This window comes from Nymphaea colorata, unplaced genomic scaffold (genome assembly GCF_008831285.2).
Source record: "Nymphaea colorata isolate Beijing-Zhang1983 unplaced genomic scaffold, ASM883128v2 scaffold0671, whole genome shotgun sequence".
NCBI classification, from domain to species: Eukaryota; Viridiplantae; Streptophyta; class Magnoliopsida; order Nymphaeales; family Nymphaeaceae; genus Nymphaea; species Nymphaea colorata.
Window position 1 is genome coordinate 32,501 of NW_022205177.1, and position 27,736 is coordinate 60,236.

At 38.5% G+C, this 27,736-nt stretch overlaps 5 protein-coding genes, 6 non-coding genes and 1 pseudogene across 11 annotated transcripts; 6 read left to right on the forward strand and 6 right to left on the reverse strand.

The window, feature by feature from the left end:
• Window positions 1–1,108, forward strand: part of LOC116245452 (photosystem II CP43 reaction center protein-like) — a 5,075-nt pseudogene extending 3,967 nt beyond the window's left edge.
• On the reverse strand, window positions 330–422 carry TRNAS-UGA (transfer RNA serine (anticodon UGA)). Its single transcript has one exon. It is a non-coding gene; the product is annotated as a tRNA-Ser (tRNA).
• A 73-nt stretch (window positions 1,109–1,181) lies between the features above and the next one.
• Window positions 1,182–4,435, reverse strand: LOC126409620 (photosystem I P700 chlorophyll a apoprotein A2). The gene has a single exon (XM_050075523.1). It carries the CDS (start codon window positions 4,433–4,435, stop codon window positions 2,231–2,233), a length of 2,205 nt encoding a protein of 734 aa, XP_049931480.1. The 3' UTR covers window positions 1,182–2,230.
• On the forward strand, window positions 1,246–1,316 carry TRNAG-GCC (transfer RNA glycine (anticodon GCC)). The gene has a single exon. It is a non-coding gene; the product is annotated as a tRNA-Gly (tRNA).
• TRNAM-CAU (transfer RNA methionine (anticodon CAU)) lies at window positions 1,489–1,562 on the reverse strand. Its single transcript has one exon. It is a non-coding gene; the product is annotated as a tRNA-Met (tRNA).
• A 25-nt stretch (window positions 4,436–4,460) lies between the features above and the next one.
• On the reverse strand, window positions 4,461–10,028 carry LOC126409619 (photosystem I P700 chlorophyll a apoprotein A1). Its single transcript, XM_050075522.1, has one exon. The coding sequence runs from the start codon at window positions 6,711–6,713 to the stop codon at window positions 4,461–4,463; it is 2,253 nt and encodes a 750-aa protein (XP_049931479.1). The 5' UTR covers window positions 6,714–10,028.
• A 176-nt stretch (window positions 10,029–10,204) lies between these two features.
• On the forward strand, window positions 10,205–10,291 carry TRNAS-GGA (transfer RNA serine (anticodon GGA)). The gene has a single exon. It is a non-coding gene; the product is annotated as a tRNA-Ser (tRNA).
• Window positions 10,292–11,568: 1,277 nt separating this feature from the next.
• On the reverse strand, window positions 11,569–11,641 carry TRNAT-UGU (transfer RNA threonine (anticodon UGU)). Its single transcript has one exon. It is a non-coding gene; the product is annotated as a tRNA-Thr (tRNA).
• Window positions 11,642–13,111: 1,470 nt separating this feature from the next.
• Window positions 13,112–13,184, forward strand: TRNAF-GAA (transfer RNA phenylalanine (anticodon GAA)). Its single transcript has one exon. It is a non-coding gene; the product is annotated as a tRNA-Phe (tRNA).
• A 5,695-nt stretch (window positions 13,185–18,879) lies between these two features.
• Window positions 18,880–20,959, reverse strand: LOC126409621 (ATP synthase subunit beta, chloroplastic-like). Its single transcript, XM_050075524.1, has one exon. The coding sequence runs from the start codon at window positions 20,510–20,512 to the stop codon at window positions 19,016–19,018; it is 1,497 nt and encodes a 498-aa protein (XP_049931481.1). The 5' UTR covers window positions 20,513–20,959; the 3' UTR covers window positions 18,880–19,015.
• Window positions 20,960–21,033: 74 nt separating this feature from the next.
• On the forward strand, window positions 21,034–23,204 carry LOC126409623 (ribulose bisphosphate carboxylase large chain). Its single transcript, XM_050075526.1, has one exon. It carries the CDS (start codon window positions 21,286–21,288, stop codon window positions 22,732–22,734), a length of 1,449 nt encoding a protein of 482 aa, XP_049931483.1. The 5' UTR covers window positions 21,034–21,285; the 3' UTR covers window positions 22,735–23,204.
• Window positions 23,205–23,326: 122 nt separating this feature from the next.
• On the forward strand, window positions 23,327–27,279 carry LOC126409622 (acetyl-coenzyme A carboxylase carboxyl transferase subunit beta, chloroplastic). The gene has a single exon (XM_050075525.1). It carries the CDS (start codon window positions 23,478–23,480, stop codon window positions 24,936–24,938), a length of 1,461 nt encoding a protein of 486 aa, XP_049931482.1. The 5' UTR covers window positions 23,327–23,477; the 3' UTR covers window positions 24,939–27,279.
• The last annotated feature ends 457 nt before the right edge of the window (window positions 27,280–27,736 follow it).

Here is a 27,736-nt window from a genome sequence, read left to right on the forward strand (position 1 = left end):
TTGTGGGTCATTTGTGGCATGCGGGAAGGGCCCGTGCAGCTGCAGCAGGTTTTGAAAAAGGAATCGATCGCGATTTCGAACCTGTTCTTTTCATGACTCCTCTTAATTGAGACGGGAAATAAAATGCATGAAGTATGAATTTGATTCCATTGTAGATATTGGAATCGAGTCATACCAAAAGTCTTCTTCCTACCCCCTTTCAACTCATTTAGATTTGTGGCTGTGGCTCGGCTATCCCCCTAGCCGAGCCATTCCCTTATGAAAAAGACTGAGCTAGCTAGGGCAAACCAAAACAAACAATAACTAAACGAATATATTCAACGGGCAAAAGGAGAGAGAGGGATTCGAACCCTCGATAGTCCTTTGTTCGGAACTATACCGGTTTTCAAGACCGGAGCTATCAACCACTCAGCCATCTCTCCTAGAGACAATCCCCATTTTATTCCCCAAAATAGGACATGGCCATACGAGTTGATACCGCAACTTCCTGTAGAAACATCTCAGGTGCGGTATTACCTATTCTATATTTGGATCTATATATATATATATATATTGTATCTGTTCTGTATATATAGATAGAGATAGGGCATGATGGATCATGCCCGTCGTTTCTTAAGTAAATAAAACTGGACCCTCGATCCCATGTACGATCCGAATAAGTAATGAGTTCTAAAGGATCAATGGATTCACGGCCAAATCCCTCCATGATGCATTTTCTTACACCTTACAATTTCGTCCGAGAGAGGGATCAAATGGTATAGTTCATTCATTTGCCGGTAGCTTGGAGGATTACAACCATGACTATTGCTTTCCAATTGGCTGTTTTTGCATTAATTGCTACTTCATCAATCTTATTGATTAGTGTACCCGTTGTATTTGCTTCTCCCGATGGTTGGTCAAGTAATAAAAATGTTGTATTTTCCGGTACGTCATTATGGATTGGATTAGTATTTCTGGTAGGTATTCTTAATTCGCTCATCTATTGAACCTTTTCAGTATTTTCCGGATCAACAACCCCCCCCCTCCGAAGAAATTCCGGTTGTGGGACACATTAACATTAAATATGATATGAGTCCAGAAAAGCAATTCTAGGGGGGGTCAAAAGTAACTTTTTGAATGAATTGAATGAAAATAGTTGGAATTTTCCTTAAAATAGTATCTGGCTCTGTACAAATATGGTATAGATACATATAGAATCTATGGGTGTGTGTTGACACATGCGCGTGTATCAAGAACGAATAAAATGCGGATATGGTCGAATGGTAAAATTTCTCTTTGCCAAGGAGAAGATGCGGGTTCGATTCCCGCTATCCGCCCATGGTGGAGTAATGTAATATGAGATGAGAAATTATCCGGTATAGTTTATATACCTACTATAGTGTAGTGGTTGTATTTTCTTTTACTCAGACTCCCAGTTCATTAAGGTGAAAGAATCAGACTTCAAAATAAATAGATATAAATTTTGACAAATACAAAGAAAAAAATATGTTGCGGAGACAGGATTTGAACCCGTGACCTCAAGGTTATGAGCCTTGCGAGCTACCAAACTGCTCTACCCCGCGCTGACGAACTCGGAACTAATGACTAATGAACGAATAGGGATTAGAGGTGCCCCTATACCAGATTGATATGAATAGTATAGCCTATTCGTACAGAATGGTAAAGGGTGCCCCTATACCAGATTGATATGAATAGTATAGCCTATTCGTACAGAATGGTAAAGGGGGCTCCTCTAATAGAAATGAATAGAAATAGGACTTGGAAGGGATCTTTTTATCCCTACCAACTTGATCTTGTTGCCCCCGGCAACAAACATGCATGAACCATTTCGCGGAGTACGTGTCCGGATAGCCCAAAGTCTCGATAGTTAGCTCTGGGTCTTCCGGTCAAAAAACAGCGTCGATGAAGACGTATAGGTGCACTATTACGTGGTGGGGATTGCAATTTTACATGAATTTCCCATTTCTCGTCCAACGATGAAACTTTGCTTATTTCTTTTTTGAGGATCGACGAATCAAATGATATTTCTCTTCTAATTTCTGCCTCTTCTTCTCCCTCTGAATCAAACTTTTCCTTGCCATAATGGTGTAGTTCCTATTATTACCAATGATACACAATACAGATCGGATCCTAGATGTATAAATATAAGAAGGCGCGCCCCCTCTCCATCGAAATAAAAAATGAGATTTTTTTTGATATCGCGCCTTCCTTTTGAAAATAAATAATCAACTTAACCAAATTTGCCTGATGTAGAAGCAATCAAGAAAGCTGCGTAGGTAAATATATAACCTACAGAAAAGTGAGCTAAGCCAACCAGTCTTGCTTGTACAATGGAAAGAGCCACCGGTTTATCCCTCCAGCGAATCAAATTAGCCAAAGGTGTGCGTTCATGAGCCCATGCTAAAGTTTCAATCAATTCCTGCCAATATCCACGCCAGGAAATTAAGAACATGAATCCAGTAGCCCAAACAAGATGCCCAAATAAGAACATCCACGCCCAGACGGATAAACTATTCATACCAAAAGGATTATATCCGTTGATAAGTTGTGAAGAGTTTAACCATAGATAATCTCTTAACCATCCCATCAAATAAGTGGAAGATTCATTAAATTGCGAAACATTACCCTGCCATAATGTGATATGCTTCCAATGCCAATAGAAGGTAACCCATCCAATGGTATTTAACATCCAGAAAACTGCCAAATAAAATGCATCCCAAGCCGAAATATCACAAGTACCACCTCGTCCTGGACCATCGCAGGGGAAACTATACCCGAAATCCTTTTTATCTGGCATTAACTTGGAACCACGTGCATCTAAAGCACCTTTTACTAAGATCAATGTAGTTGTATGCAAACCTAGAGCAATAGCATGATGTACCAAGAAGTCCCCCGGCCCTATTGTTAAGAATAGTGAATTACGATTTTCATTAATAGCATTCAACCATCCAGGTAACCATAAGCTTTGACCTGCATTAAATGCTGGGCCATTCGTTGAAGATAAGAGTACATCAAACCCATATGAAGTCTTACCATGAGCGGACTGTATCCATTGGGCAAATATGGGTTCGATCAAGATTTGTTTTTCTGGAGTACCAAAAGCAAGCATGACGTCATTATGAACATAGAGTCCCAAGGTATGGAACCCCAGGAACAAGCTAGCCCAACTTAAATGAGATATGATAGCTTCTTTATGGTCTAACATTCTTGCCAATACATTATCCTCATTCTGCTGCGGGTTGTAATCCCTAATGAAGAATATAGCTCCATGAGCAAAGGCTCCTGTCATGATGAACCCTGCGATGTATTGGTGATGAGTATATAACGCAGCTTGAGTAGTAAAGTCTTGTGCTATAAATGCATAAGCAGGTAAAGAGTACATGTGTTGAGCTACCAAGGAAGTAATAACCCCCAAAGAGGCTAGAGCAAGACCTAATTGAAAATGAATCGAATTATTGATTGTGTCATAAAGGCCTTTATGCCCGCGCCCCAATCGACCCCCCGGAGGAATATGCGCCTCTAGAAGATCTTTTATACTGTGCCCAATCCCGAAGTTAGTTCTATACATATGACCAGCAACGAGAAAAATGAATGCAATAGCTAAATGATGATGGGCAATATCGGTCAGCCATAAACTTTGAGTTTGCGGATGGAATCCCCCGAGAAGGGTTAGAATGGCAGTTCCCGCTCCTTGGGAGGTACCGAATAAATGACTACTGGAATCGGGGTTTTGGGCATAAAGATTCCACTGACCTGTAAAAAGTGGCCCCAATCCTTGGGGATATGGTAATACATCTAAGAAATTATTCCATCTGACATATTCACCCCTTGACCCGGGAATAGCAACATGAACTAAATGTCCTGCCCAAGCCAAGGAGCTTACTCCGAAGAGCCCTGACAAATGATGATTGAGACGAGATTCGGCATTTTTGAACCACGAAACGCTTGGCTTCCATTTGGGTTGTAGATGTAACCAACCCGCTACTAAAGATATGGCAGAAATAAATAATAGAAAAAGAGCTCCAGTATAAAGATCTTCGTTGGTGCGCAAGCCGATTGTATACCACCATTGATAAACACCGGAATAAGCAATATTCACTGGGCCAAGAGCACCCCCTCGAGTAAAAGCTTCTACAGCCGGTTGACCAAAATGAGGATCCCAAATAGTATGAGCAATGGGTCTTACATGTAAGGGGTCCTGTACCCATGACTCAAAATTTCCTTGCCAAGCCACATGAAACAGATTGCCGGAAGTCCACAGAAAGATTATTGCTAACTGCCCGAAGTGAGAAGCAAAAATATTCTGATAAAGACGTTCCTCGGTGATATCATCATGACTCTCGAAGTCATGTGCGGTAGCAATACCAAACCAAATACGACGAGTAGTGGGGTCCTGAGCTAAGCCTTGGCTAAACCTTGGAAATCTTAATGCCATAATGCCTTTCAAATCCTCCTAGCCATTATCCTACTGAAATAATTCTTGCTAAGAAGAATGCCCATGTTGTGGCAATTCCACCCAGAAGGTAATGGGTTACTCCTACAGCGCGTCCTTGTATAATGCTCAAGGCTCTAGGCTGAGTAGCAGGAGCAACTTTTAATTTGTTATGAGCCCAGACGATGGATTCAATGAGTTCTTGCCAATAACCACGACCGCTAAATAGAAACATTAAACTGAAGGCCCAGACAAAATGAGCACCTAAGAAGAAAAGACCATAGGCGGATAATGAAGAGCCATAAGACTGGATTACTTGGGAGGACTGTGCCCATAAAAAATCTCTTAGCCACCCATTAATTGTAATGGAACTCTGTGCAAAGTTTCCCCCCGTGATATGAGTTACCACCCCTTGATCACTTATACTACCCCAAACATCTGACTGCATCTTCCAGCTGAAATGGAAAATTACTACCGAAATCGCATTGTACATCCAGAATAGACCTAGGAAGACATGATCCCAGGCGGAGACTTGGCATGTTCCCCCTCTTCCGGGTCCGTCACAAGGGAAACGAAAACCAAGATTTGCTTTATCAGGTATCAAACGAGAACTGCGGGCAAATAGAACACCTTTCAGTAGTATCAATACAGTTACATGGATCGTAAATGCATGAATGTGATGTACCAAAAAATCTGCGGTTCCCAGTGGAATAGGTAACAAAGCTACTTTGCCGCCTACTGCTACTAAATCACCACCCCCCCAAGTCAAGCTGGTGCCCGCTGTTGCACCAGGAGCTGTTGCGCTAGGTGCTAAAGCATGAGTGTTTTGTATCCATTGAGCAAAGATAGGTTGTAATTGTATAGCGGTATCTGAAAACATATCTTGGGGACGCCCCAAAGCGCTCATAGTATCATTATGAATATACAAGCCAAAACTGTGAAAGCCTAGAAATATACACACCCAGTTAAGATGTGATATGATTGCATCTCGGTGCCTAAGGACACGATCTAATAGATCGTTGTATCGAGTAGTTGGATCATAGTCTCTTACCATAAAAATTGCTGCATGTGCAGCAGCACCAACTATGAGAAATCCACCGATCCACATGTGATGCGTGAACAACGAAAGTTGTGTACCATAATCAGTAGCTAGGTATGGATAAGGGGGCATAGAGTACATATGGTGGGCTACTACAATGGTTAAAGAACCTAACATAGCTAAATTCAGAGCTAATTGAGCATGCCATGACGTTGTTAGGATCTCATAGAGGCCCTTATGACCCTCACCTGTAAACGGACCCTTATGAGCCTCTAAAATATCTTTCAGGTCATGACCAATGCCCCAGTTGGTCTTATACATGTGACCAGCTATCAGGAAAAGAATTGCAATAGCCAAATGATGGTGTGCAATATCGGTTAGCCATAGACCTCCTGTTACTGGATCTAACCCTCCACGAAAAGTAAGAAATTCCGCGTATTTTGACCAATTCAGGGTGAAAAACGGGGTTGCTCCCTCTGCAAAACTGGGATAAAGTTGAGCCAAAAGATCCCGATTCAAGATAAATTCATGAGGAAGTGGTATTTCCTTAGGATCCACCCCAGCGTTCAGAAATTGGTTAATAGGTAAAGATACATGTACTTGATGCCCTGCCCAAGAAAGAGACCCAAGTCCTAGTAACCCTGCTAAGTGGTGGTTCAACATGGATTCTACATCTTGGAACCAAGCCAATTTTGGAGCAGCTTTGTGATAATGGAACCAACCGGCAAAAAGCATTAACGCTGCAAAGATCAATGCTCCAATTGCAGTACAATAAAGTTGTAATTCACTAGTTATTCCCGACGCTCGCCAAATCTGAAAAAATCCAGAGGTTATTTGTATTCCTCGGAAACCTCCGCCTACATCGCCATTCAATATTTCTTGACCCACTATCGGCCAAACCACCTGGGCACTGGGTCCGATGTGAGTAGGGTCGCTCAGCCACGCTTCATAATTGGAAAAACGGGCTCCATGGAAATACATGCCACTCAACCAAAGAAAGATGATGGATAGTTGACCGAAATGAGCACTAAATACTTTTCGGGAGATCTCCTCCAAATCATTGGTATGGCTATCGAAATCGTGAGCATCAGCATGTAGGTTCCAGATCCAAGTGGTAGTATCAGGGCCCTTAGCTATTGTCCTTGAGAAATGGCCGGGTCTGGCCCATTCCTCGAATGAAGTTTTTATGGGATCCCTATCCACCAAAATCTTCACTTCTGGTTCCGGCGAACGAATAATCATTGAGTCCTCCTCTTTCCGGACAACACATACGAAGAGACCCGCCAACAAAAAGTAAAGTAATTAGTGAACCTCTGAGAAATATATATTTCTGATTAGTTCCTTTCTATCCCCCACAATTTTCCTTAGTTATTCACTAGAGCAATTATGAGCAATTATGATATGGAAGTCTATCCGGGGCAAGTGTTCGGATCTATTATGACATATCTATGAGGTGCTCAACGGACCGTTTTTTTGTAAATCCCTTCCCGACGCGAGCCAAAAACAACTTTTTGGCCCAACCTAGTCTACTCATATTTCGATGTATGAGTGCCTAGATGGGTCTACTTGTATACTACGTTACATGCAACGTATTACGCCATTACAAATCACAAGATCTCTCATTAGTCATTACTAATGACTAAGATAAGAAATATCCCGATATCGATTTTAGACGTCTTTTTGATTAGTTAGCAATCGCTAAGAGAAAGGAAGAGATTCTGTGCCATATGCATATATCGTCTACCCCTATAAGGTACCAAATGAAATAAAAAGAACGATCTTAGAAGGGATATAATGAAATTCCTCTATCGATTCCCCCGGGGCAACAATCTATTTGATGGATCCAACAAACAATTTAAGTGAATTCAATTCAAAAAGAAAGTGTTCTTATTCGAACCGCCCTGTGATCTTCAACCAATTCTGTGCTTCAATATAATTACCTGGAGTAAGCGCTATGGCTTGTTTCCAATACTCAGCAGCTTGATCGAACCAAGCCTCCGCAATTTCTGAATCTCCCTGTCGAATGGCCTCTTCTCCCCGGTCGGAATAGGTAGGTCAATTCCTTCCCTTAGAACCGTACTTGAGAGTTTCCTGCCTCATACGGCTCAGCAGTCAACTCTTTTTTGGCGTTACATCTTTCTTAATCTACCGTATCTAGCTGAATGAGATTTATCGGAGATCTATCCCTTCTTGGATTAGCCAAATCAAATAACCTGAAGAGGTTAAGTTAATTACATGAGTTTCAAACTCCGATTTGGATCAATAATCAGTTTTATCTCTTCTCCCACTCTCAGAAGAATGAAGCATAGATATCTCCCTCTATCATTAGAGTTTTCTGAAAGTTAACTATCTCGGTTTCGTCTAGAAATTCATATAGAATCTTTGAAAAAGACTTTCTTCGATAAGAAAAAAGGACTTACTCTCCTTGGGATCTGATACTACACCGCTGCTCAATACCTTAGTGGATCAACCCTATTACATAAGTTGATTCCTAACTTTTATGTCATATTATGACATACATAAGTAAGCAGGTCTTATTGTATCGGCCAAAAACCTCAATAATTGATCTTTACGGTGCTTCTTTTATCAATTAGATCCTTTATCCATAGAATCTAGTATAAGGGCTATACTTAGTTCTTCATATATCGGCTTCTATGAAGTCTGTTTTTTTGCTACAGCTTCTAAAAATCGTTCCCCTTTGGACAATGGATATGTAGAAAGCCTATTTTTTTTGTTTCTCCTTAGATTTCCTAGTACTAGCAATAGGAGGTTTTAATACTAGCGGATTTGATCTTTCTTTCCTTCTTTCTATTTCTATAGTAGAGATAGTCGCACGTAATGGCAGATCACGGCCATATTATTAGAAGCTTGTGGTAAGAATGGATTTCGTTCTAGTGCTCGGAAATAATATTCCAAAGCCTTCGTATGTTCTCCGTTACTTGTGTGTATAAGGCCTATATTATAGAGTATATAACTTCGATCGTAGGGATCAATTTCTGGTCGCATAGCTTCATAATAATTCTGTAAAGCTTCCGCATAATTTCCTTCAGATTGAGCTGACATCCGTTACGGTCGTTCATTCCAAGAATCTCCGTTCCAGAACCGTACGTGAGATTTCCATCTCATACGGCTCCTCCCTTCTGCGCATAATATAATATTAAGGGAAATAATCCATGGAATCAAACCAAAACCAAAAAGATTTAAATATTTTCCTTATGAACTGACAGGGGCTAGTGTTTTTACAAGAAATCTCTAGCCAGCCTTCCTGCAAGAGGTCTTTTCTTACTTAATACCAAACATGTTGGTCTTTCTTAGAGAAAAATGGTAACTCCAGCAATTTCTTTGTTCTTAACGCCCCCTATTTCCAGGAATTAGTCACTTCAACGATCTTTGATGGTTATACGGGTATCCAAAGTACGAACGAGATGGATGTTTGTTGTCCTAACCATTCTTGGTAGTCCCGATCCCGATAAGAAGAAGGGGGAATTATATAACAAAGTTTTCGTTTTGTTGATTCCTAGGTGTAGTGCTTCTTCCCCTATGCCACCTATTGGCACTATTACAGTAGAATTGACATGCAATACAGAACCTATAGGTGTAACCTTTCGCTCAATACTAGAATCGACAATTGAAGCATCTGAGGTTGCATCAATCGAGGATACACGACAGAAGGGATTGCTCTATCTCCAAACTTCACCTTCACCAAGCGTAGGTTTTTACCAATCTTTTTCTTTCCATACCGAATCGTGTCTCTTTTTGTAAGAATAAGAATAAATGAAATAGAGTGGTAAGTAAGAAAAAAGGAATCAAATCGCACCATCTCTGTAATAGGTAAATGCCTCTTTTTCTCCCGAAGTTGTCGGAATTATTCGTAATAAGATATTGGCTACAATTGAAGAGGTTTTATCAATAAAATTTCCATTTATCCGAGATCTAGGCATAGTTTGCAATCCATTTTATAATTCTTCTCATTACCCCTCGCGGGTAAATGATCCCACAACAAAGGAATTGTACGATACGAAATGACATAAAAAAAAAAGACTAATAACTAATTAAACTAATTATAAAATCAAAAAATGTGGATCTTTTACTCAGTACTTTTGGGAAGGGATCAATAAGGAACTATTTGAATACGGTTGGATTTTCGATTCCAATTTAGTAGTATACCAATGAGACTATTAGCTATTTCATTGAAATGCAAGAATCAAGGAATTTTTTCTACAGATTCTAATACTAATATAATAAACAATAACCTATCCTATCATAACCTAACCAAAATTGGATTTCATTATGATAATAAAAAAATGGAATAAGCATTCCATGATAAAAATGGGGTAAGGATAACTATCCATTTTGTGTGCATAGCGTGTAGACACCATAAGATTATAGAATGAAAATCCATGGGATGATTCATCAATTTGTAATAGATCCATAGCTCATGGGAGGGATTATTTTTGAAAAATCTGAAATGAAACTGGAAAGGATCCATCGGTTGATTCATTCCAACCCGTTGGTTTAATCCGGTAGAAATCAAATATCAATAAGATGGGAGCGTCCGTCGTCTTGACAAGGATGAATACGTTTTTTTTTTTATCCCTCGAAACTTGAAGGAAGATCGTTCCTTGACAAAAAGTTTGATATGATAATGGATCGGTCGTACCTGTACTAAATAATATGAGTGACTCGCTATTCACTTGGTTTCTGGGTCATAATTAATAAGATAAGGTTATGTAGGAGAGATGGCCGAGTGGTTCAAGGCGTAGCATTGGAAATGCTATGTAGGCTTTTGTTTACCGAGGGTTCGAATCCCTCTCTTTCCGTATCCTCATCTAATTCACCAACGTTACCAACCACACAATGTATCAAATACCAATTGATACCGTTATTCTAAGAGAAGAGAAAGACCCTTCTTTTCTTTCTTTATAGAGATTTTTTTCTATTCCTAATTACTGTGCTGTGATACGTAAAAGGAAAAGAACAAAAAGAGGGGGAAGAAAAGAGCGGACAGTGAATGAAAATATCACTGCTGATCCATTTGCGATACGTGAATGGGATCAAAATCCGTATCAAATCCCTCTACTTCTTTCAGCGAAAAAAGGGACAAAATTGTCCTAACCTTTGCTGGGTATTTTAGGTTCAAGTTTGTCGGGAATAATATTCTACGATTAGCAATTCATTGACTTTCAAACCGACCCATTTACTATCTATTATTTGATTGACTACCCCTTTATATTGCAATGAGTGCAGAGTCAAATGTTTTGGCAATTCCGCGTTGGAGGATGAATCCATATGATTTTGAATCAAAGCTCTGGATCTTTGTTTATCCTTCGTAGTAATAATATCTCGGGGTTTGCAGCGATAACTTGGTATATCCACTAGACGACCATTAACTAAAATATGTCCATGGTTAACTAATTGCCTGGCTCCAGGAATAGTTGAAGCCATACCCAATCGAAAAAGAATGTTATCCAAACGCATCTCAAGTAGTTGCAGTAAAACTTGACCCGTCGAACCGTTTGCTTTTCCAGCGATACGAACATATCGAAGTAGTTGTCGCTCCGTCAGACCATAATGAAAACGCAATTTCTGTTTTTCTTCTAAACGAATACGATATTGAGATCTTTTCCCGGAGCGGGATTGGTTTCTAAGATCACTTGCGGACCTAGGTTTTTTACTAGTTAGTCCCGGCAAAGCCCCCAGACGGCGTATTTTTTTAAAACGAGGTCCTCGGTAACGAGACATAAAGACTCCTTATTTTAAAGAATAGGATAAACCTTAAGACTGAACTAAACGATAAACAAAGCGAAACCCACTGAAGTGCTAATGCTAAAAAGAGAAATTAGATGAATTGTATCAATACCCGTATTATTTTGTATATATGTATACATGGTAAGTAAGTATCCCACGATTTGTTCTATAGAGATACAACTGCTCCAATAAGTTTTTTACTCATAATTGAATTGGAATGTAAGTTCCTGCGACATAGACATAATAGATCGGGAACCCGAGATTTGGAAGAAAAAAGGGAAGAGTCTTTTCACTATTCCTTTATCTCAAGGAGACATTATCAATCATGGATAAAAAATCGATAGGAAAAAGCCGGCTATCGGAGTCGAACCGATGACCATCGCATTACAAATGCGATGCTCTAACCTCTGAGCTAAGCGGGCTCAACTCACATAACATAAAAATAAAATAGTGAGTTAGTTCAGTAAGCTGCTGTGATCTTAGCTTATTATAGCTAAGCTAGTCTATTTAGTTATAACGGATCTAGCCTAAGAATGCAATCTGGATCATAATGAGATTATGCACTCCTCTGATTTTATTCGTAAAGATAGGAAAAAGAAGAAGAATATTGACCGTTCCACTATTTCATATCGAGCAGGGAAAATGCGCGGAGGAGAGGCAGATATATGTGGGATATAGCTATCCATATTGAATTGCGGATACATCAATGATAGAATCATTTCTGGTTCTGATTGAACCAAACACTGGTCTGGTAGAGCTGAAAGGGTTAAAAATAGGATTTTTTCCGATATCGGATCGGTATTTAATGAATTGAATGGTTCTAACAGAAAGGAAAGAGGGGAATGGAATCACAATAGGGTCCCGGCCTCAAAAGAAAGAAAGGGGGATATGGCGAAATTGGTAGACGCTACGGACTTGATTGAATTGAGCCTTGGTATGGAAACCTACTAAGTGGTAACTTCCAAATTCAGAGAAACCCTGGAATTAAAAATGGGCAATCCTGAGCCAAATCCTGTTTACAGAAAACAAGGGTTCCTTTCCTAGAAAGCGAGAATCAAAAAAGGATAGGTGCAGAGACTCAATGGAAGCTGTTCCAACGAATGGGGTTGAGGGGTTGGTAGAAGAATCTATCCATCGGAACTCTGAGGGGATGATCCTATGTACTGAAATATCAACTGAAATATCAAACGATTAATCACAACCCGAATCCTTATTTTTTTTTATTTTCTTATTTATATATATTAATATATATGAAATATATTAATAATTAGTTCATAACTCTTGTGTTCTGAATCGATTCCAATTTGAAAGAAAAATAAAATATTCAGTGATAAAATCATTCACTCCAGAGTATAAGGCTGGGAGAGAAATGACTGATCGAACGAGAATAAAGATAGAGTCCCATTCTACCTGTCAATGCTGACAACAATGCAATTTGTTTGTAGTAGGAGGAAAATCCGTCGACTTTAGAAATCGTGAGGGTTCGAGTCCCTCTATCCCCAAGTCCCCAAGAAATGCCTAGTTTACGACCTAAACATTTATCCTCTTTTTTCGCCAGCGCTTCCAAATTAGAAGCGGGTCAAAATTATATATGATATTCATTCGCTCGACTCTTTGACAAACGGATCCTAGCAGTTTCTCTCTTGCTTCAGCAGCTAAATGCAGTATATGTCCAAACGAACATAACCATAACATATGTATATGTATTATTTGTATACAAGGATATACAAGGAATCCCATTATTGAATCATTCATAGTTCATATCCCTTACAAATAAAGGTTTAAAAAAAATCCAAAGAAAAAGAAATCCCAGGACTTGTAATGTTTCTTTAGTACCTTTAAATTAATTGACACAGATACATGTCCTCCAGTAGGATAATGTATAGAGGACGGTCGGGATAGCTCAGCTGGTAGAGCAGAGGACTGAAAATCCTCGTGTCACCAGTTCAAATCTGGTTCCTGGCATATGGTTAATGTATCGAAATGTATATATACAAAGAGAAAATGAATATGGATCGGGATACAATACATATTCGTTACATTCATAGTCTAGTAGTTATTCATCGAGGTATCTACAACATACATCCCGACCCTTGTGGATCGGCAAAGGAATATATTCCTTCTTCTTTTTTGTTTGTCCCTACTATCCTTCCTTTGGCTCATGTTAATACTCCATACATATCCGAAGTTGTCTGAAAGACACAGAAGTCTCGTCTGTTCAGAGGGTTGAGGGGTAGGAATAGAAAAGATCATTTCCGATCCAGTACAAATCCAATCTGATCCCTTTTCATTTCTTAATTTTCCCATTTTTTTCGCCCCTTCCCACATTTTTTGCTTTCCGGGGCCCATCTAAGTGATGGGCGCGGTACATAGTTCATGATGTATCTTTTGATTCATCCTATTGGCTCCGCCCATCCCCCAATGGATATGATACTTTGCATTGCATATTGGGTAATATTAATTTACTCGAATTAATTATATATAAATAAACCTCGAACCCCCCCTTTTTTATCCCATCATAATACGAATGACATGAGAGTCCAGTTACTCTATCTAGACGAGAAAGAACGTAAAAATACTCCTTCTTGAGTCTTGTAAGCTAAGATAAGTTTCTTATCATTCAATAAGCATCCTGTAGTTCATAGAAATTAGGGGCAATATAATCCTTGCGTAGGGGCCAACCAATCCAACTTTCGGGCATCAAAATCCGTTTCATGCGTGGATGATTATCATAAGAGATTCCCAACATATCATAAGACTCCCGTTCTTGAAAATCGGCGCTTTTCCAAATCCAGAAAACAGACGGGATTCTAGGATTACTCCTTGGGACAAATACTTTTATGCATACCTCTTCCGGTTGGTCCACACCATACTGTATTCTCGTCAGATGATACACACTAGCTAGCAATCCACCCGGTGCTACATCGTAGGCACATTGGGAACGTAGATAATTGTAACCATATACGTATGAAATGACAGCAATGGAGTACCAATCCTCGGGCTTTATTTGTAAAGTCTCTACTCCTTGGTAATCAAAGCCCAAAGATCTATGAACCAGCTCGTGTTTCACTAGCCAAGCGGATGAACGACCCTGCATCTTCTTGATCTCCCCCACATATTTATATGAGTATTTGACATTGACGATGAAATTTATGAAGATTGATCCACCGTTTGTTATTCTGCACAAAACATCCTATTTAATTCACTAATTCGTGAGAAGATACTGAACTCTTGTATTTGAAAAATGCTTCAGAAGGTATCTCTGAAGTCGATGTCGATTGATAGAGTAATCCTTGATCGTAATTTACAGCACGAGTACTGCGTCCAAGATGAAACTTGTGATTAGTAGTAAAACATCGATTTTCCTGTTGGGCCCCCGTTCTATCTTCATAGATTTCTCGAGATACCTTCTTACGAAGTTTCGTTATAGCGTCTATAATTGCCTCTGGTTTAGGTGGGCAGCCTGGCAAATAAACATCGACGGGGATTAACTTATCGACTCCCCGAACGGTACTATAAGAATCGGTACTGAACATTCCTCCTGTAATAGTACAGGCTCCCATAGCAATTACATATTTTGGTTCAGGCATTTGTTCATATAGTCTTACTAAAGAAGGAGCCATTTTCATTGTTACTGTACCGGCTGTTAAAATAAGGTCGGCTTGCCTAGGACTTGATCTTGGCACCAGTCCATAACGATCAAAATCGAATCGGGAGCCTATTAATGAGGCAAATTCAATGAAGCAACAACTGGTACCGTAGAGAAGCGGCCATAAACTGGAAAGTCTTGACCAATTCGAAAGATCATTCAATGTAGTTGAAATAACTGAATTGGGGGTTGTTCGGTCAAAGAGCGGAAACTCCATAGAATTCATAACTGTCTCAATGGAACCCTTTCCTTCTTTTTTATTGTCTGAATATTCAGGAGCTAAGACCATTCCAATGCTCCTTTTCGCCATGCATAAACTGAACCAACAACTGGGATAAGCACGAAAATCAAAGCTTCTATAAACACGTATACGCCCAATATATCAAAACTCACGGCCCATGGATAAAGAAAGACCGTTTCGACATCAAAAACAACAAAAACGAGAGCAAACATGTAATAGCGGATTCGGAATTGTATCCAAGCATCCCCTATTGGTTCTATACCCGATTCATAACTGGAGAGCTTCTCTGGTCCTTCACTAATTGGGGCTAAAACCCCGGAAATTATAAATGCCAAAATAGGAATAACACTTGATATCATTAGAAATGCCCAGAAAATATCATATTCGTAAAGCAGAAACATAGATGTACTCCTATGAATGTAGAATATACCGAATTCATTGATTAATTAGAATTGTAATTGTCAATTTATCCATAACTCCAACTGCTTACTCGAAACAAGAATTGATTGTGATCGAACCACATAGTTTGTTTTATGTGGGTCATGTCTTGTTTCAAGATTTATCTAACAGAAGCCCACTTACTTATTTACCCACTTACTTATTTATATTATATTTCTTATTTCTTGGTGTGGTGTAGGCATATCATGCTCTTATATTATAAGTATAAGAATAACGAATAATTCTCATTTTTCTTTTTCCTCAGGTTCCCCATAAAAACGAATGAAATTCATTCTCAATTCTAATGAATTGAAACTTATTCATTTTCATTAATCTGAAAAAACAATTCATTTTCTAAATATACCATACAATAACTCCATATAACTACTATAATACTAGAACTTATTGGTAATGGAATTTCTTTAGATAAAAGAGTTTTTTATCTTTTCTTTTTATTTAAGAGTTATAGTTATATAGTTAAGTTATTATTATGTATTAGTATTAATAGTCATTAGTGATTTTCATTCTAGTATAATAGTGAGATGCAATAGAATGTCTAGGTTCAGTATTTATGATTCCACAGTTACGGCATAACATATGCGACTTAGCAGCATTGGCGGATTCCTTTATTCTGTTCATTAACATTTCAGATCCGAGCGTAGAATCTTCTATGAATTCGATACGGAATGCTTGAACCGATTAGATTCCCTCTTTTCCTTGTACCAGATTCATACTTAATTGATTCAATCTCAATCCGTTGAATTCTGAGGAACCCTTACATTTACATATAACATAAGAAAACAACTCATTATAGGATTACCCTGACCCCCTATTGAGTTATTTAGTTAAAGTTAGACGTCTTGAAAAAGTCACTCCATTTCGGACCAATTCTTAGTGCTACGCGATTTGGATTGACTCAAAATCCTTGTTTTGTTAATGGAGTAACCCCTAGTGAGACCAAGATGTTAGATTTCAGGGCAATCAAAAAAAGGAGTTTTTTGCAGCATCCCCACATGGCGGAGCGTGGCCCGATAGTGGAATCGTTTAGTTTAAATCATAAAATCATAACATAAGTATAAGTGAAGTGATCCCCATAAAAGATTTCTGGTCTAATCGTGCGTTATCAAACGATTGGTTCTAATTCTATAAACCAAACCTATACCCATAGAAATAGAAGAGAGAATAAACGTCGATACATTTCTTTCATTAAATAAGACTAAGATCAATTCATTGTTTCAGAGATAATGAATTTTGATTGTTGTTTTACAAAAAGGCGATGAATCTAGGTCTAGAGATTCATAACTCTTCCAAGCCCAAAAGACCCTAATCTTCTTGCATAAAGTATGAATTGGTAGAATTCAAATGGTGAGCAATTGGAGTAGATTCAGATACAAAAAAATTAGTATTGTACAAAGAAAAATGACTACTTAACTACTGACTTTGCTAGTCCAGTTATATGAATACAATTTCACACCGAAACTGACGAAAGAGTTTCTTTTTTCTCTGGCTTTTCTTTTCCACAAATCCAAGAATAGGTCCTAGATCCGTGCCACTTACTACTATCTGGTTGGGCCGGGTTGGAGGTTTGTTTTAGCCTCATGTTATTATTTTGACTTCATTGATTGAATGCGATTAGGTATACCTAAGGCGCATCAATCACTCTTTCATCATGGGCAGTAAAAGAGGAAAAAGGTCGTATGTAATTCGATATTGGAAAAATGCCTATTGGATGGAATAAACTTTTTTGAACTTTGAGATCCCTAGGGATCTCTTGTACACGCAGGAATGCCTTCTTTATATTATATTTATATATTATATGGCCTTATATGGCCCAACCGGCCATAGGCCGCGCTAATGAGATGATAAAATGGGTACAAAATTCTACTCTACAAAAGCATACAATACATCAATCAAATAATATATTATATAGGTATAGGGCTATACGGACTCGAACCGTAGACCTTCTCGGTAAAACAGATCAAACTGATTATTATCGAAATGATTCGAACTGTTTCAAAGACCCAACATGCATTTTTGTGCATTGGGCTCTTTCATCAACTGATGGATCAATCAGTTAGTCCACCATATTTTATCTTTATATGAAGATAACGAGATGGCTCCATGTGCTCTGATTCTTTATTTATATTCTGATCCAGGAGCAATACCAAAGTGTTTCAAAGGATTACCTTGACGTAGGTCTGTCTTAGGCCTAGATCAACCTCAATAGAGTCCCTGTCGTTCCGCTTCAAGCGTAAAATATGATACTTCATACACCTCAAAGTTCATAGGACAAAAGGAGGTTATTTTGAGGTCCCTATTAACTCATTAGGCCTAACATTGAATTAACTGGGTATTCACCTTATCAATGATAAAATCAATGGTTGGTTCTATTTCGTATCCGAATTGGAACTGAATCGAACCCAATACTTGTCAGGCTATTGTTCTCTTGTTCTCTCGAATCAATGGAGTAAGACATCAATCTTTCATTTCAATAAGAGAAGATCAATTTCTTTGATTGCATGATGAACTCCCCTGAAAAGCATTGGCGCACGTGTAAACGAGGTGCTCTACCAACTGAGCTATAGCCCTTGTGATAGATATCTTATCATATAGATCATTTCTTGTCAAGAAAGATATTACATGATCTAACACGATACCCTAATCCGTTTCCTGCCAAGGATTGATATTGCTTAGAAGCCATATTCCATCTATAATAAATAATAAATACCCGATACGATGCGCTCTATTCTTTCTCTTTGTGATGATAAATGACCTACTTAACCCAGTGGTTAGAGTATTGCTTTCATACGGCGGGAGTCATTGGTTCAAATCCAATAGTAGGTAGAACTTATTAGGTACCGGAGTCAATGAATGGCATCTAATAAGTTTTTCTACCCCCTTTTCTTTTATTGATTTTGTATCTTTCCCTTATTCCTATCCCGCTCACTACTCTTGTTCGTTACATCAATCAGATTGATTCTACTTGATTGTACGGAATCCAATATGGTGTATAAACAGAACTTTTGATTCTTATGGATTATGTGGATCAGCTAGTACGATAGATCAGCTAGTACGAAATAGCATTGATAGCCTCTACTCGTGCCCTAGCTCGTCTGAGAGCTAAATTCGCCTCAATTACTTGTCTCTTGCCTTCTGCTTTACTCAAGTTAGCTTCAGCTATTTCAAGAGTTCGCTGAGCTTCTTGCGGATCAATGTCACTACCCTTCTCCGCATCATTGACTAATATGGTGATTTCATTATTGCCTATTCTGGCAAACCCCCCCATCAGAGCCATCGTTAACCATTGGTCGTCGAGGCGTATTCTTAAAATACCAATATCTACGGCCGTGGCAACAGGGGCGTGGTTTGGTAATACGCCGATTTGGCCACTATTAGTAGATAAAATGATTTCTTTCACTTCTGAATCCCAAATAATTCTATTAGGAGTCAGTACACAAAGATTTAGGGTCATTTCTTCAATTTGCTCTCTACTTCTAAGTTCATAGCCTTCGCGGTAGCTTCATCGATATTACCTACCAAATAAAAGGCCTGCTCGGGAAAACTATCTAATTCTCCGGAAAGGATCAGTTGAAACCCCCTAATTGTTTCTGCGAGACCAACATATTTCCCTGGAGAACCAGTAAATACTTCTGCTACGAAGAAGGGTTGTGATAAGAAACGTTCAATTTTTCGCGCTCTTGCTACGGTTAAACGATCCTCTTCGGATAATTCGTCCAGTCCAAGAATAGCTATAATGTCCTGAAGTTCTTTGTAACGTTGTAAAGTTTGCTTAACTCTTTGCGCAGTTTCGTAATGTTCTTCGCCAACAATCCGAGGTTGGAGCATAGTTGACGTTGAATCTAAAGGATCTACTGCTGGATAGATACCTTTGGCAGCTAATCCTCTTGATAGTACGGTAGTAGCATCTAAATGTGCAAATGTCGTGGCAGGAGCAGGATCAGTCAAATCGTCCGCAGGTACATAAACTGCTTGAATGGAAGTTATAGATCCCTCTTTAGTAGAAGTAATTCTTTCTTGCAAAGAACCCATTTCTGTACTCAGGGTAGGCTGATAACCCACGGCGGAAGGCATTCTACCTAATAAGGCAGATACTTCTGACCCCGCTTGAACGAAGCGAAAGATATTGTCAATAAATAGAAGTACGTCTTGTTCATTAACATCACGGAAATATTCCGCCATGGTTAGGGCAGTCAAACCGACTCTCATACGAGCTCCCGGGGGTTCATTCATCTGTCCATATACTAGAGCTACTTTAGATTCTGCAATATTTTCTTCATTAATCACCCCGGATTCTTTCATTTCCATGTAAAGATCATTTCCTTCACGAGTGCGTTCTCCTACTCCGCCGAATACGGATACACCCCCATGAGCTTTGGCAATGTTGTTGATTAATTCCATGATGAGTACTGTTTTACCCACTCCGGCTCCCCCGAATAGTCCGATTTTTCCCCCACGCCGATAAGGCGCTAAAAGATCCACCACTTTAATGCCCGTTTCAAAGATTGATAATTTTGTATCTAATTGTGTAAAAGCGGGTGCGGGTCTATGAATAGGAGATGTTGTGCGAGTATCTACAGGACCTAAATTATCAACAGGTTCTCCAAGAACATTGAAAATTCGTCCTAGAGTGGCTCCACCGACTGGAACACTTAGAGGAGCTCCCGTGTCAATCACTTCCATTCCTCTCGTCAGCCCATCTGTAGCACTCATAGCTACAGCTCTAACTCGATTATTTCCTAATAATTGCTGTACCTCACAAGTCACATTAATTTCCTGACCTGCGGTATCTCGACCCTTAACTACCAAAGAGTTGTAAATATTAGGCATCTTCCCCGGGGAAAAAGCTACATCCAGTACTGGACCAATGATTTGAGCGATACGTCCCTGATTTTTTTCCACAAGTGTTGAAACTCCGAGACCAGAAGTAGTAGGATTTGTTCTCATAAAAAACTGAACTATGTCTAAAGTTTTTGCGAATATTACCGAACCGAAAATGTACGATAGCAAGTTGATCGGTTAATTCAATAAGAAATGGGAGTTAGCGCTCGATTTTGTTGGTACTATTCAATCGAATCCAATTCAATCGCTTACTGATTTGATTCAATGAATGAATTTTCAAGTTCACCCAACCCAATCGATATTCGAAATATCGAGTACGAGTAGGTAAATAAGGATCATGAGGAAGTCTTTCATTTATCTATCATTAGAAAGAGAAACAATCCCATCTAGAATTATATATATATGGATATATATAATGTATGGAATTCGAACCCGAACTTGATTTATGAGTCATTATTGATATCTCATCCGCTGATCTTCCTTATTTTTTTATTTTCGCCTAGTCTTCTTTCCATTTTGTATTCTGTATATTTTTTCACATATACGATATACATATACAACATATATCACTGTCAAGAGTCAATTTTTTATTATATTAATTGGTTTGTTTAGTAGATAAAATAGATAAAAAAACGAAAAAAAGCAGAAGGAGACCAATTAGGAACTTGAGAAAAAGGGGTTGGGTTGCGCCATACATATGAAACAGTATACAATAATGATACATTTGACGAATCAAATACTATGGTCCACTAATGAAGCATTTCAATTTCTAATTAGTTGATATTAGTTGAGAATTTTGTCAGGGATTGCTGTGAAAGGTTTCATTCACGCCTAATCCATGTCGAGTAGACCCCGGTTGTTGTGAGAATTCTTAATTCATGAGTTGTGGGGAGGAACTTATGTCACCAAAAACAGAAACTAAAGCAAGTGTTGGATTCAAAGCTGGTGTTAAAGATTACAGATTGACTTATTACACTCCTGATTATGAAACCCTTGCTACTGATATCTTGGCAGCATTCCGAGTAACTCCTCAACCTGGAGTTCCGCCTGAGGAAGCAGGAGCTGCGGTGGCTGCCGAATCTTCCACTGGTACATGGACAACTGTGTGGACCGATGGACTTACCAGCCTTGATCGTTACAAAGGACGATGCTACCACATCGAGCCTGTTGCTGGGGAGGAAAATCAATATATTGCTTATGTAGCTTATCCTTTGGACCTTTTTGAAGAAGGTTCTGTTACTAACATGTTTACTTCCATTGTGGGTAATGTATTTGGGTTCAAAGCCCTACGAGCTCTACGTCTGGAGGATCTGAGAATTCCTCCTGCTTATTCTAAAACTTTCCAGGGCCCACCTCATGGAATCCAAGTTGAGAGAGATAAATTGAACAAGTATGGTCGTCCCCTATTGGGATGTACTATTAAACCAAAATTGGGGTTATCCGCAAAGAACTATGGGAGAGCGGTTTATGAGTGTCTCCGTGGTGGACTTGATTTTACCAAGGATGATGAAAACGTGAACTCCCAACCGTTTATGCGTTGGAGAGACCGTTTCTTATTTTGCGCCGAAGCTATTTATAAAGCGCAGGCCGAAACAGGTGAAATTAAAGGACATTACTTGAATGCTACTGCAGGTACATCCGAAGAAATGATCAAAAGGGCGGTATGTGCCCGAGAGTTGGGAGTTCCTATCGTAATGCATGACTACTTAACAGGGGGATTCACCGCAAATACTAGCTTGGCTCATTATTGCCGAGACAATGGCCTACTTCTTCACATCCACCGCGCAATGCATGCAGTTATTGATAGACAGAGGAATCATGGTATTCACTTCCGTGTACTAGCTAAAGCGTTGCGTATGTCTGGGGGGGATCATATTCACTCTGGTACCGTAGTAGGTAAACTGGAAGGGGAACGAGATGTCACTTTGGGCTTTGTTGATTTACTACGTGATGATTTTATTGAAAAAGACCGGAGTCGCGGTATTTATTTCACTCAAGATTGGGTATCTATGCCAGGTGTTCTGCCCGTGGCTTCAGGGGGTATTCACGTTTGGCATATGCCTGCCCTGACCGAGATATTTGGGGATGATTCCGTGCTACAGTTCGGTGGAGGAACTTTGGGACACCCTTGGGGGAATGCACCTGGTGCAGTAGCTAATAGGGTAGCTTTAGAAGCGTGTGTACAAGCTCGTAATGAGGGACGTGATCTTGCTCGTGAAGGTAATGAAATTATTCGTGAAGCTAGCAAATGGAGTCCTGAACTGGCTGCTGCTTGTGAGGTATGGAAAGAGATCAAATTTGAATTCGAAGCAATGGATGTCTTGTAATTCAGTGATTCGGATTCCCGTTCGTTCCACCAATTAAAATTAAACTCGGCCCAATCTTTTACTAAATAAAAGGATTGAGCCGAACCAACTAAAGAATAAGGCTCCTATGTATTTGCATATATCAATATGTACATACGTATGCTATGCAGTATGCAAGCAAGATCTAAAATTAAAATCTTCTCTTTAAAACTAAAGAGTTCAATCTTTCTATTGTTGGATCCATAATGAACCCATGGATCCTCGGGATTGGCGGATCATTTGATATTCTCTCTAGTTGTGGACTATAGATCAAGCTAAGGGTCACAACTCCTTCTACTCATCCCGTATATTGTCCTTTTCGTTCCATGTTTCAATAGAAACTAATATTCATAATATATACAAAAATTATTCAGAGGAGGGAACAGATCTTTCTTTCTATCTTTCTAATGAGTATTTGTCTACGACATGGGAGAAAAACCTCTGTTTTAATTGATCTTTATTTAATTTATTATTGAAGTGAAGAAAAGATTCCATTATATCATATATAGTGATAGTGTAGTGAGTGATACTCCGGCTTCCATAAGACAAAAAAGGAATCATTTCTTTCAATACTCACTTCTTATTATTAGTATTAGAGTATGAGATAATAATCCTAAGAATTGGATCCATATGCTTATTCCGATCGGAAATGAAATAGTAGATTATTCAGCGAATGACTATTCATATATTGTATTGTATTTCCAAACAGGAGGCGGAGGGGCTTTATGGAAAAATGGTGGTTAAATTCAATGTTGTCTAATGAGGATTTAGGGCGCAGGTGTGGACTAAGTGCGAGTCTTGGCCCTATTGGAAATACCAGCGGGAGTGAAGAACCCATTATAAATGATAGTGAGAAAAACGTTAATAGTTGGAGTGGTAGGGGCAGTTATAGTTGCAGTAATGTTGATTATTTACTCAACTTGGGCGGTGTCAAGGACGTTTGGAGTCTCATCTCTGGTGAGACTTTTTGGGTTAGGGATAGTAATGGTGACAGTTATTCCATATATTTCGATATTGAAAATCAGATTTTTGAGATTGACACTGATAGTTACTTTCTGGGTGAACTAGAAAGTTTATTTTCTAGTTATCTGAATCTAAATAATGGGTCTAAGAGTTACAATCGCTATTATGATCATTACGTGTATGATACTAGGCATAGTTGGAAGAGTCACATAAATAGTTGCATTGACAGTTATATTCGTTCTGAAACCAATATGGATAGTTGCATTCCAAATGGTAGCAACAATTCAAGTGACAATTACATTTATAGTTACATTTGTAGCGATAGTGAAAGGGGTAGTGACCGTGGGAGCTCCAATCTAAAAACTAGTGGTGTTAGTGACAGTGATTTCGGAAGACATAATGATTTAGATAGAAATAAAAGATACAGACATTTATGGGTTCAATGTGAAAATTGTTATGGATTAAATTATAAGAAATTTTTTAGTTCAAAAATGAATATTTGTGAACAATGTGGATACCACTTGAAAATGAGTAGCTCAGATAGAATCGAACTTTTGATTGATCCAGGCACTTGGGCCCCTATGGATGAAAACATGGTCTCTATGGACCCTATTGAATTTCATTCTGAGGAGGACCCTTATAGGGATCGTATCAATTCTTATCAAATAGAGACGGGTTTGGCTGAGGCTGTTCAAACAGGCATAGGCAAACTCAATGGTATTCCTATAGCAATTGGTGTTATGGATTTTAAGTTCATGGGGGGTAGTATGGGATCCGTAGTAGGCGAGAAAATTACACGTTTGATCGAGTATGCTACTGATAGATCTCTCCCAGTTATTATGGTGTGTGCTTCTGGAGGAGCGCGCATGCAAGAAGGAAGTTTGAGCTTGATGCAAATGGCTAAAATATCTTCCGCTTTATACAATTATCAATCAAATAAAAAATTATTCTATGTATCAATCCTTACATCCCCTACAACTGGTGGAGTGACAGCCAGTTTTGGTATGTTGGGAGATATCATTATTGCCGAACCCAATGCTTACATTGCATTCGCGGGTAAAAGAGTAATTGAACAAACATTGAAGAAGACAGTACCTGAGGGTTCACAAGTAGCGGAGTATTTATTCAATAAGGGTTTATTTGATCCAATCGTACCGCGTAATCTTTTAAAAGGTGTTCCGAGTGAGTTATTTCAGTTCCATGGGTTCTTTCCCCGCCCTTGAACTTGAACCAAAGAAATTCAAGTCAAAAAAGTAGTAGAGCGATAGATTTAGTTATTTGTAGGCAAAAAAGTAGTTCATTTCGTTTATCAGAATTGAAGTAGCAAGGATGGAGCTTTCTTTGCTGGCATAAAGACAATTTGTAATTGTAGTGAAGTAGTAAGAATCAGAAGTTTCAGAGGATTTTTTCTCCAGATCCATCTTTTCTTTTATCCTACCTTTACTAATGAGTAATCAGATCAGGGACGGACCCTTTAGCAACAGAGCAGGATAAAAGATCAAAGTAGTGTCTTTTTCCTTCGGAGAAATCCAAATTAGAGAAATCCAAAAAAGCCCCCTTCCCCTTGTTACATATCAAATGTTCCAACCTAACTAAGATATAGAAATCAATATGCAACACTTCTATATCTCCCGAGAATCATACATTTGTAATATGAATCCTTGTTGGATCAAATTATAACGAATCCTTGAGAAGAAATTTGTTTAGAAACATAAGGGAGGAATAAGAATAATAAGATTCTCTTCTCATACATATATTTCCCGGAAAAGGATGGGTAAGTACACTAATTTCTATTTAGTTTAGATCCACATTCTTTGCACTCATATTCTAATAACTTAGAATATTATATTAATATACTTATAATTATAATATATAATTATAATAGATATCTTTATAACAAAGAGAAGTATCAATTAAATACACCGAGGCACCGATTCTATGACAGATCTCAACTTACCCTCTATTTTTGTGCCTTTAGTAGGCCTATTATTTCCGGCAATTGCAATGGTTTCTTTATTTTTCCATGTTCAAAAAAACAAGATTGTCTAGATATGATGGGCTCCAATCTCATCAATTTATTTCAATCTTTGGATCATAATACAGATTTTCATTTCATTTAATGGGAATGGTACGACATGCGGCTTCGGACTTCGGACACAAACCACAAATGTAAATAGATGATCATATGGATCAATCCATGTTTATGCATCTATAGCTCGACTTTTATTTCAACGGGTCGATCGGATATCTGGAATATATATTATGTATGATAATGATATGTAAATAGATATATCTAGATCATATGAATGAGGGTGATGCTAGTTTGAATGGGTGGAGATGTTAGTTCTATCTAACTGATTTGATGAATGAATCCTGATTGATGATTTACATCGTGATAGTATTAGCGGATGAAAGTTACTTTGGGAGCCAAAAAACTCATTTTGATGATTCTCTCAATTCCAATAGAATGAAACTCGATCTAATCTAGTATGAATTGGCGATCAGAACATATATGGATAGAACTTATAACGGGTTCTAGAAAAATAAGTAACTTCTGCTGGGCCTGTATCCTTTTTTTAGGTTCACTAGGATTTTTATTGGTTGGAACTTCCAGTTATTTTGGTAGGAATCTGATATCCTTATTCCCATCTCAGCAAATCGTTTTTTTTCCACAAGGGATCGTAATGTGTTTCTACGGTATCGCGGGTCTATTCATTAGCTCCTATTTGTGGTGCACAATTTTGTGGAGTGTAGGTAGCGGTTATGACAAATTCGATAGAAAAGAAGGAATAGTGTGTATTTTTCGTTGGGGATTTCCTGGAAGAAATCGTCGCATCTTCTTTCGATTCCGTATAAGAGATATCCGTTCGATCAGAATAGAAGTGAAAGAGGGTCTTTTTCCTCGCCGTGTCCTTTATATGGAAATTGGGGGCCGGGGAGACATTCCATTGACGCGTACCGATGAGAATTTAACTCCACGAGAAATTGAACAAAAAGCTGCCGAATCGGCCTATTTTTTGCGCGTACCAATTGAAGTATTTTGAAATGAAACAAAGAAATCGAGGAATGAGTGCTCCTCGTCACGAGGGAGAGGGAGGGAACCCAAGAATCCCTTTTTCTTTTTTTCTTTTAATATAACTATAACTGATGTTTCGCTCCTTTGATGAAAACATTTAGTTAAATCCTATTTCCCACATCCCGATGGAAATACCATGTCCTGCGTACCATGGAGCAGGTGGACTTATGGAACAATCATACCATGAAGTGATTTTAGTCCATCAAAACTATTTTTCATGCGTATGAAATTCCACTGAATTCTTTCATTTTCATATTATTAACAAGTTTCATAAGTATGTATTCATCACATATATCAGGTCAGAGTACAGAATCCATATTTTAGGATTTTAGGACCAATATTTCGAATCAATACATTACATTATATATAGATGAAGATAAGAATAGATGAAGATAAGATGGATCATACCCAGTAAATTATCCCTCTTTTGTCACCTTTCTTTTTATTCATCTTTCTTAATGCTTGTTTCTTGATGACCAAACAATTGGATTTTTAGAACCACTCCCGTTTTGCCGACTATTTCGGATTTCATCATCGGTATTTTTCAGAATTATCCCCTCGATTATTCCTGGGATGTGGATAATCAGTGAAACAATTCGAAATAATTGATTGATATAACAAAAGAGTTTTCTCGAAATACGAATAATATTCATGTTTGTTACTTCAAGTGCTTCTTTCTGGCATTCATCAAAAGACCAAATGAACATGCAATTGATCCGAATTTGACCGATTGAGATGTCTGGGGCCACTATTTCATTACCTCCGCATTCGAATAAATTAACCCTTATTCCATTTCTGGAGACAAGGACTAAACAAATTACACAATGGAAAATAGATCCATAGGTTCCATACCTCGTTATAGAACTCGTGCTTCATACATCATACAAATATCAGACATAGTCAACAAATGAATCAGGTTCATTAACAATTCACGGATTGGAAGTG

Bases quoted from the DNA above. Each gene is read 5' to 3' on its own strand.
- LOC126409620 (XM_050075523.1), bottom strand. From the start codon at position 4,435: ATGGCATTAAGATTTCCAAGGTTTAGCCAAGGCTTAGCTCAGGACCCC.
- LOC126409619 (XM_050075522.1), bottom strand. From the start codon at position 6,713: ATGATTATTCGTTCGCCGGAACCAGAAGTGAAGATTTTGGTGGATAGG.
- LOC126409621 (XM_050075524.1), bottom strand. From the start codon at position 20,512: ATGAGAACAAATCCTACTACTTCTGGTCTCGGAGTTTCAACACTTGTG.
- LOC126409623 (XM_050075526.1), top strand. From the start codon at position 21,286: ATGAGTTGTGGGGAGGAACTTATGTCACCAAAAACAGAAACTAAAGCA.
- LOC126409622 (XM_050075525.1), top strand. From the start codon at position 23,478: ATGGAAAAATGGTGGTTAAATTCAATGTTGTCTAATGAGGATTTAGGG.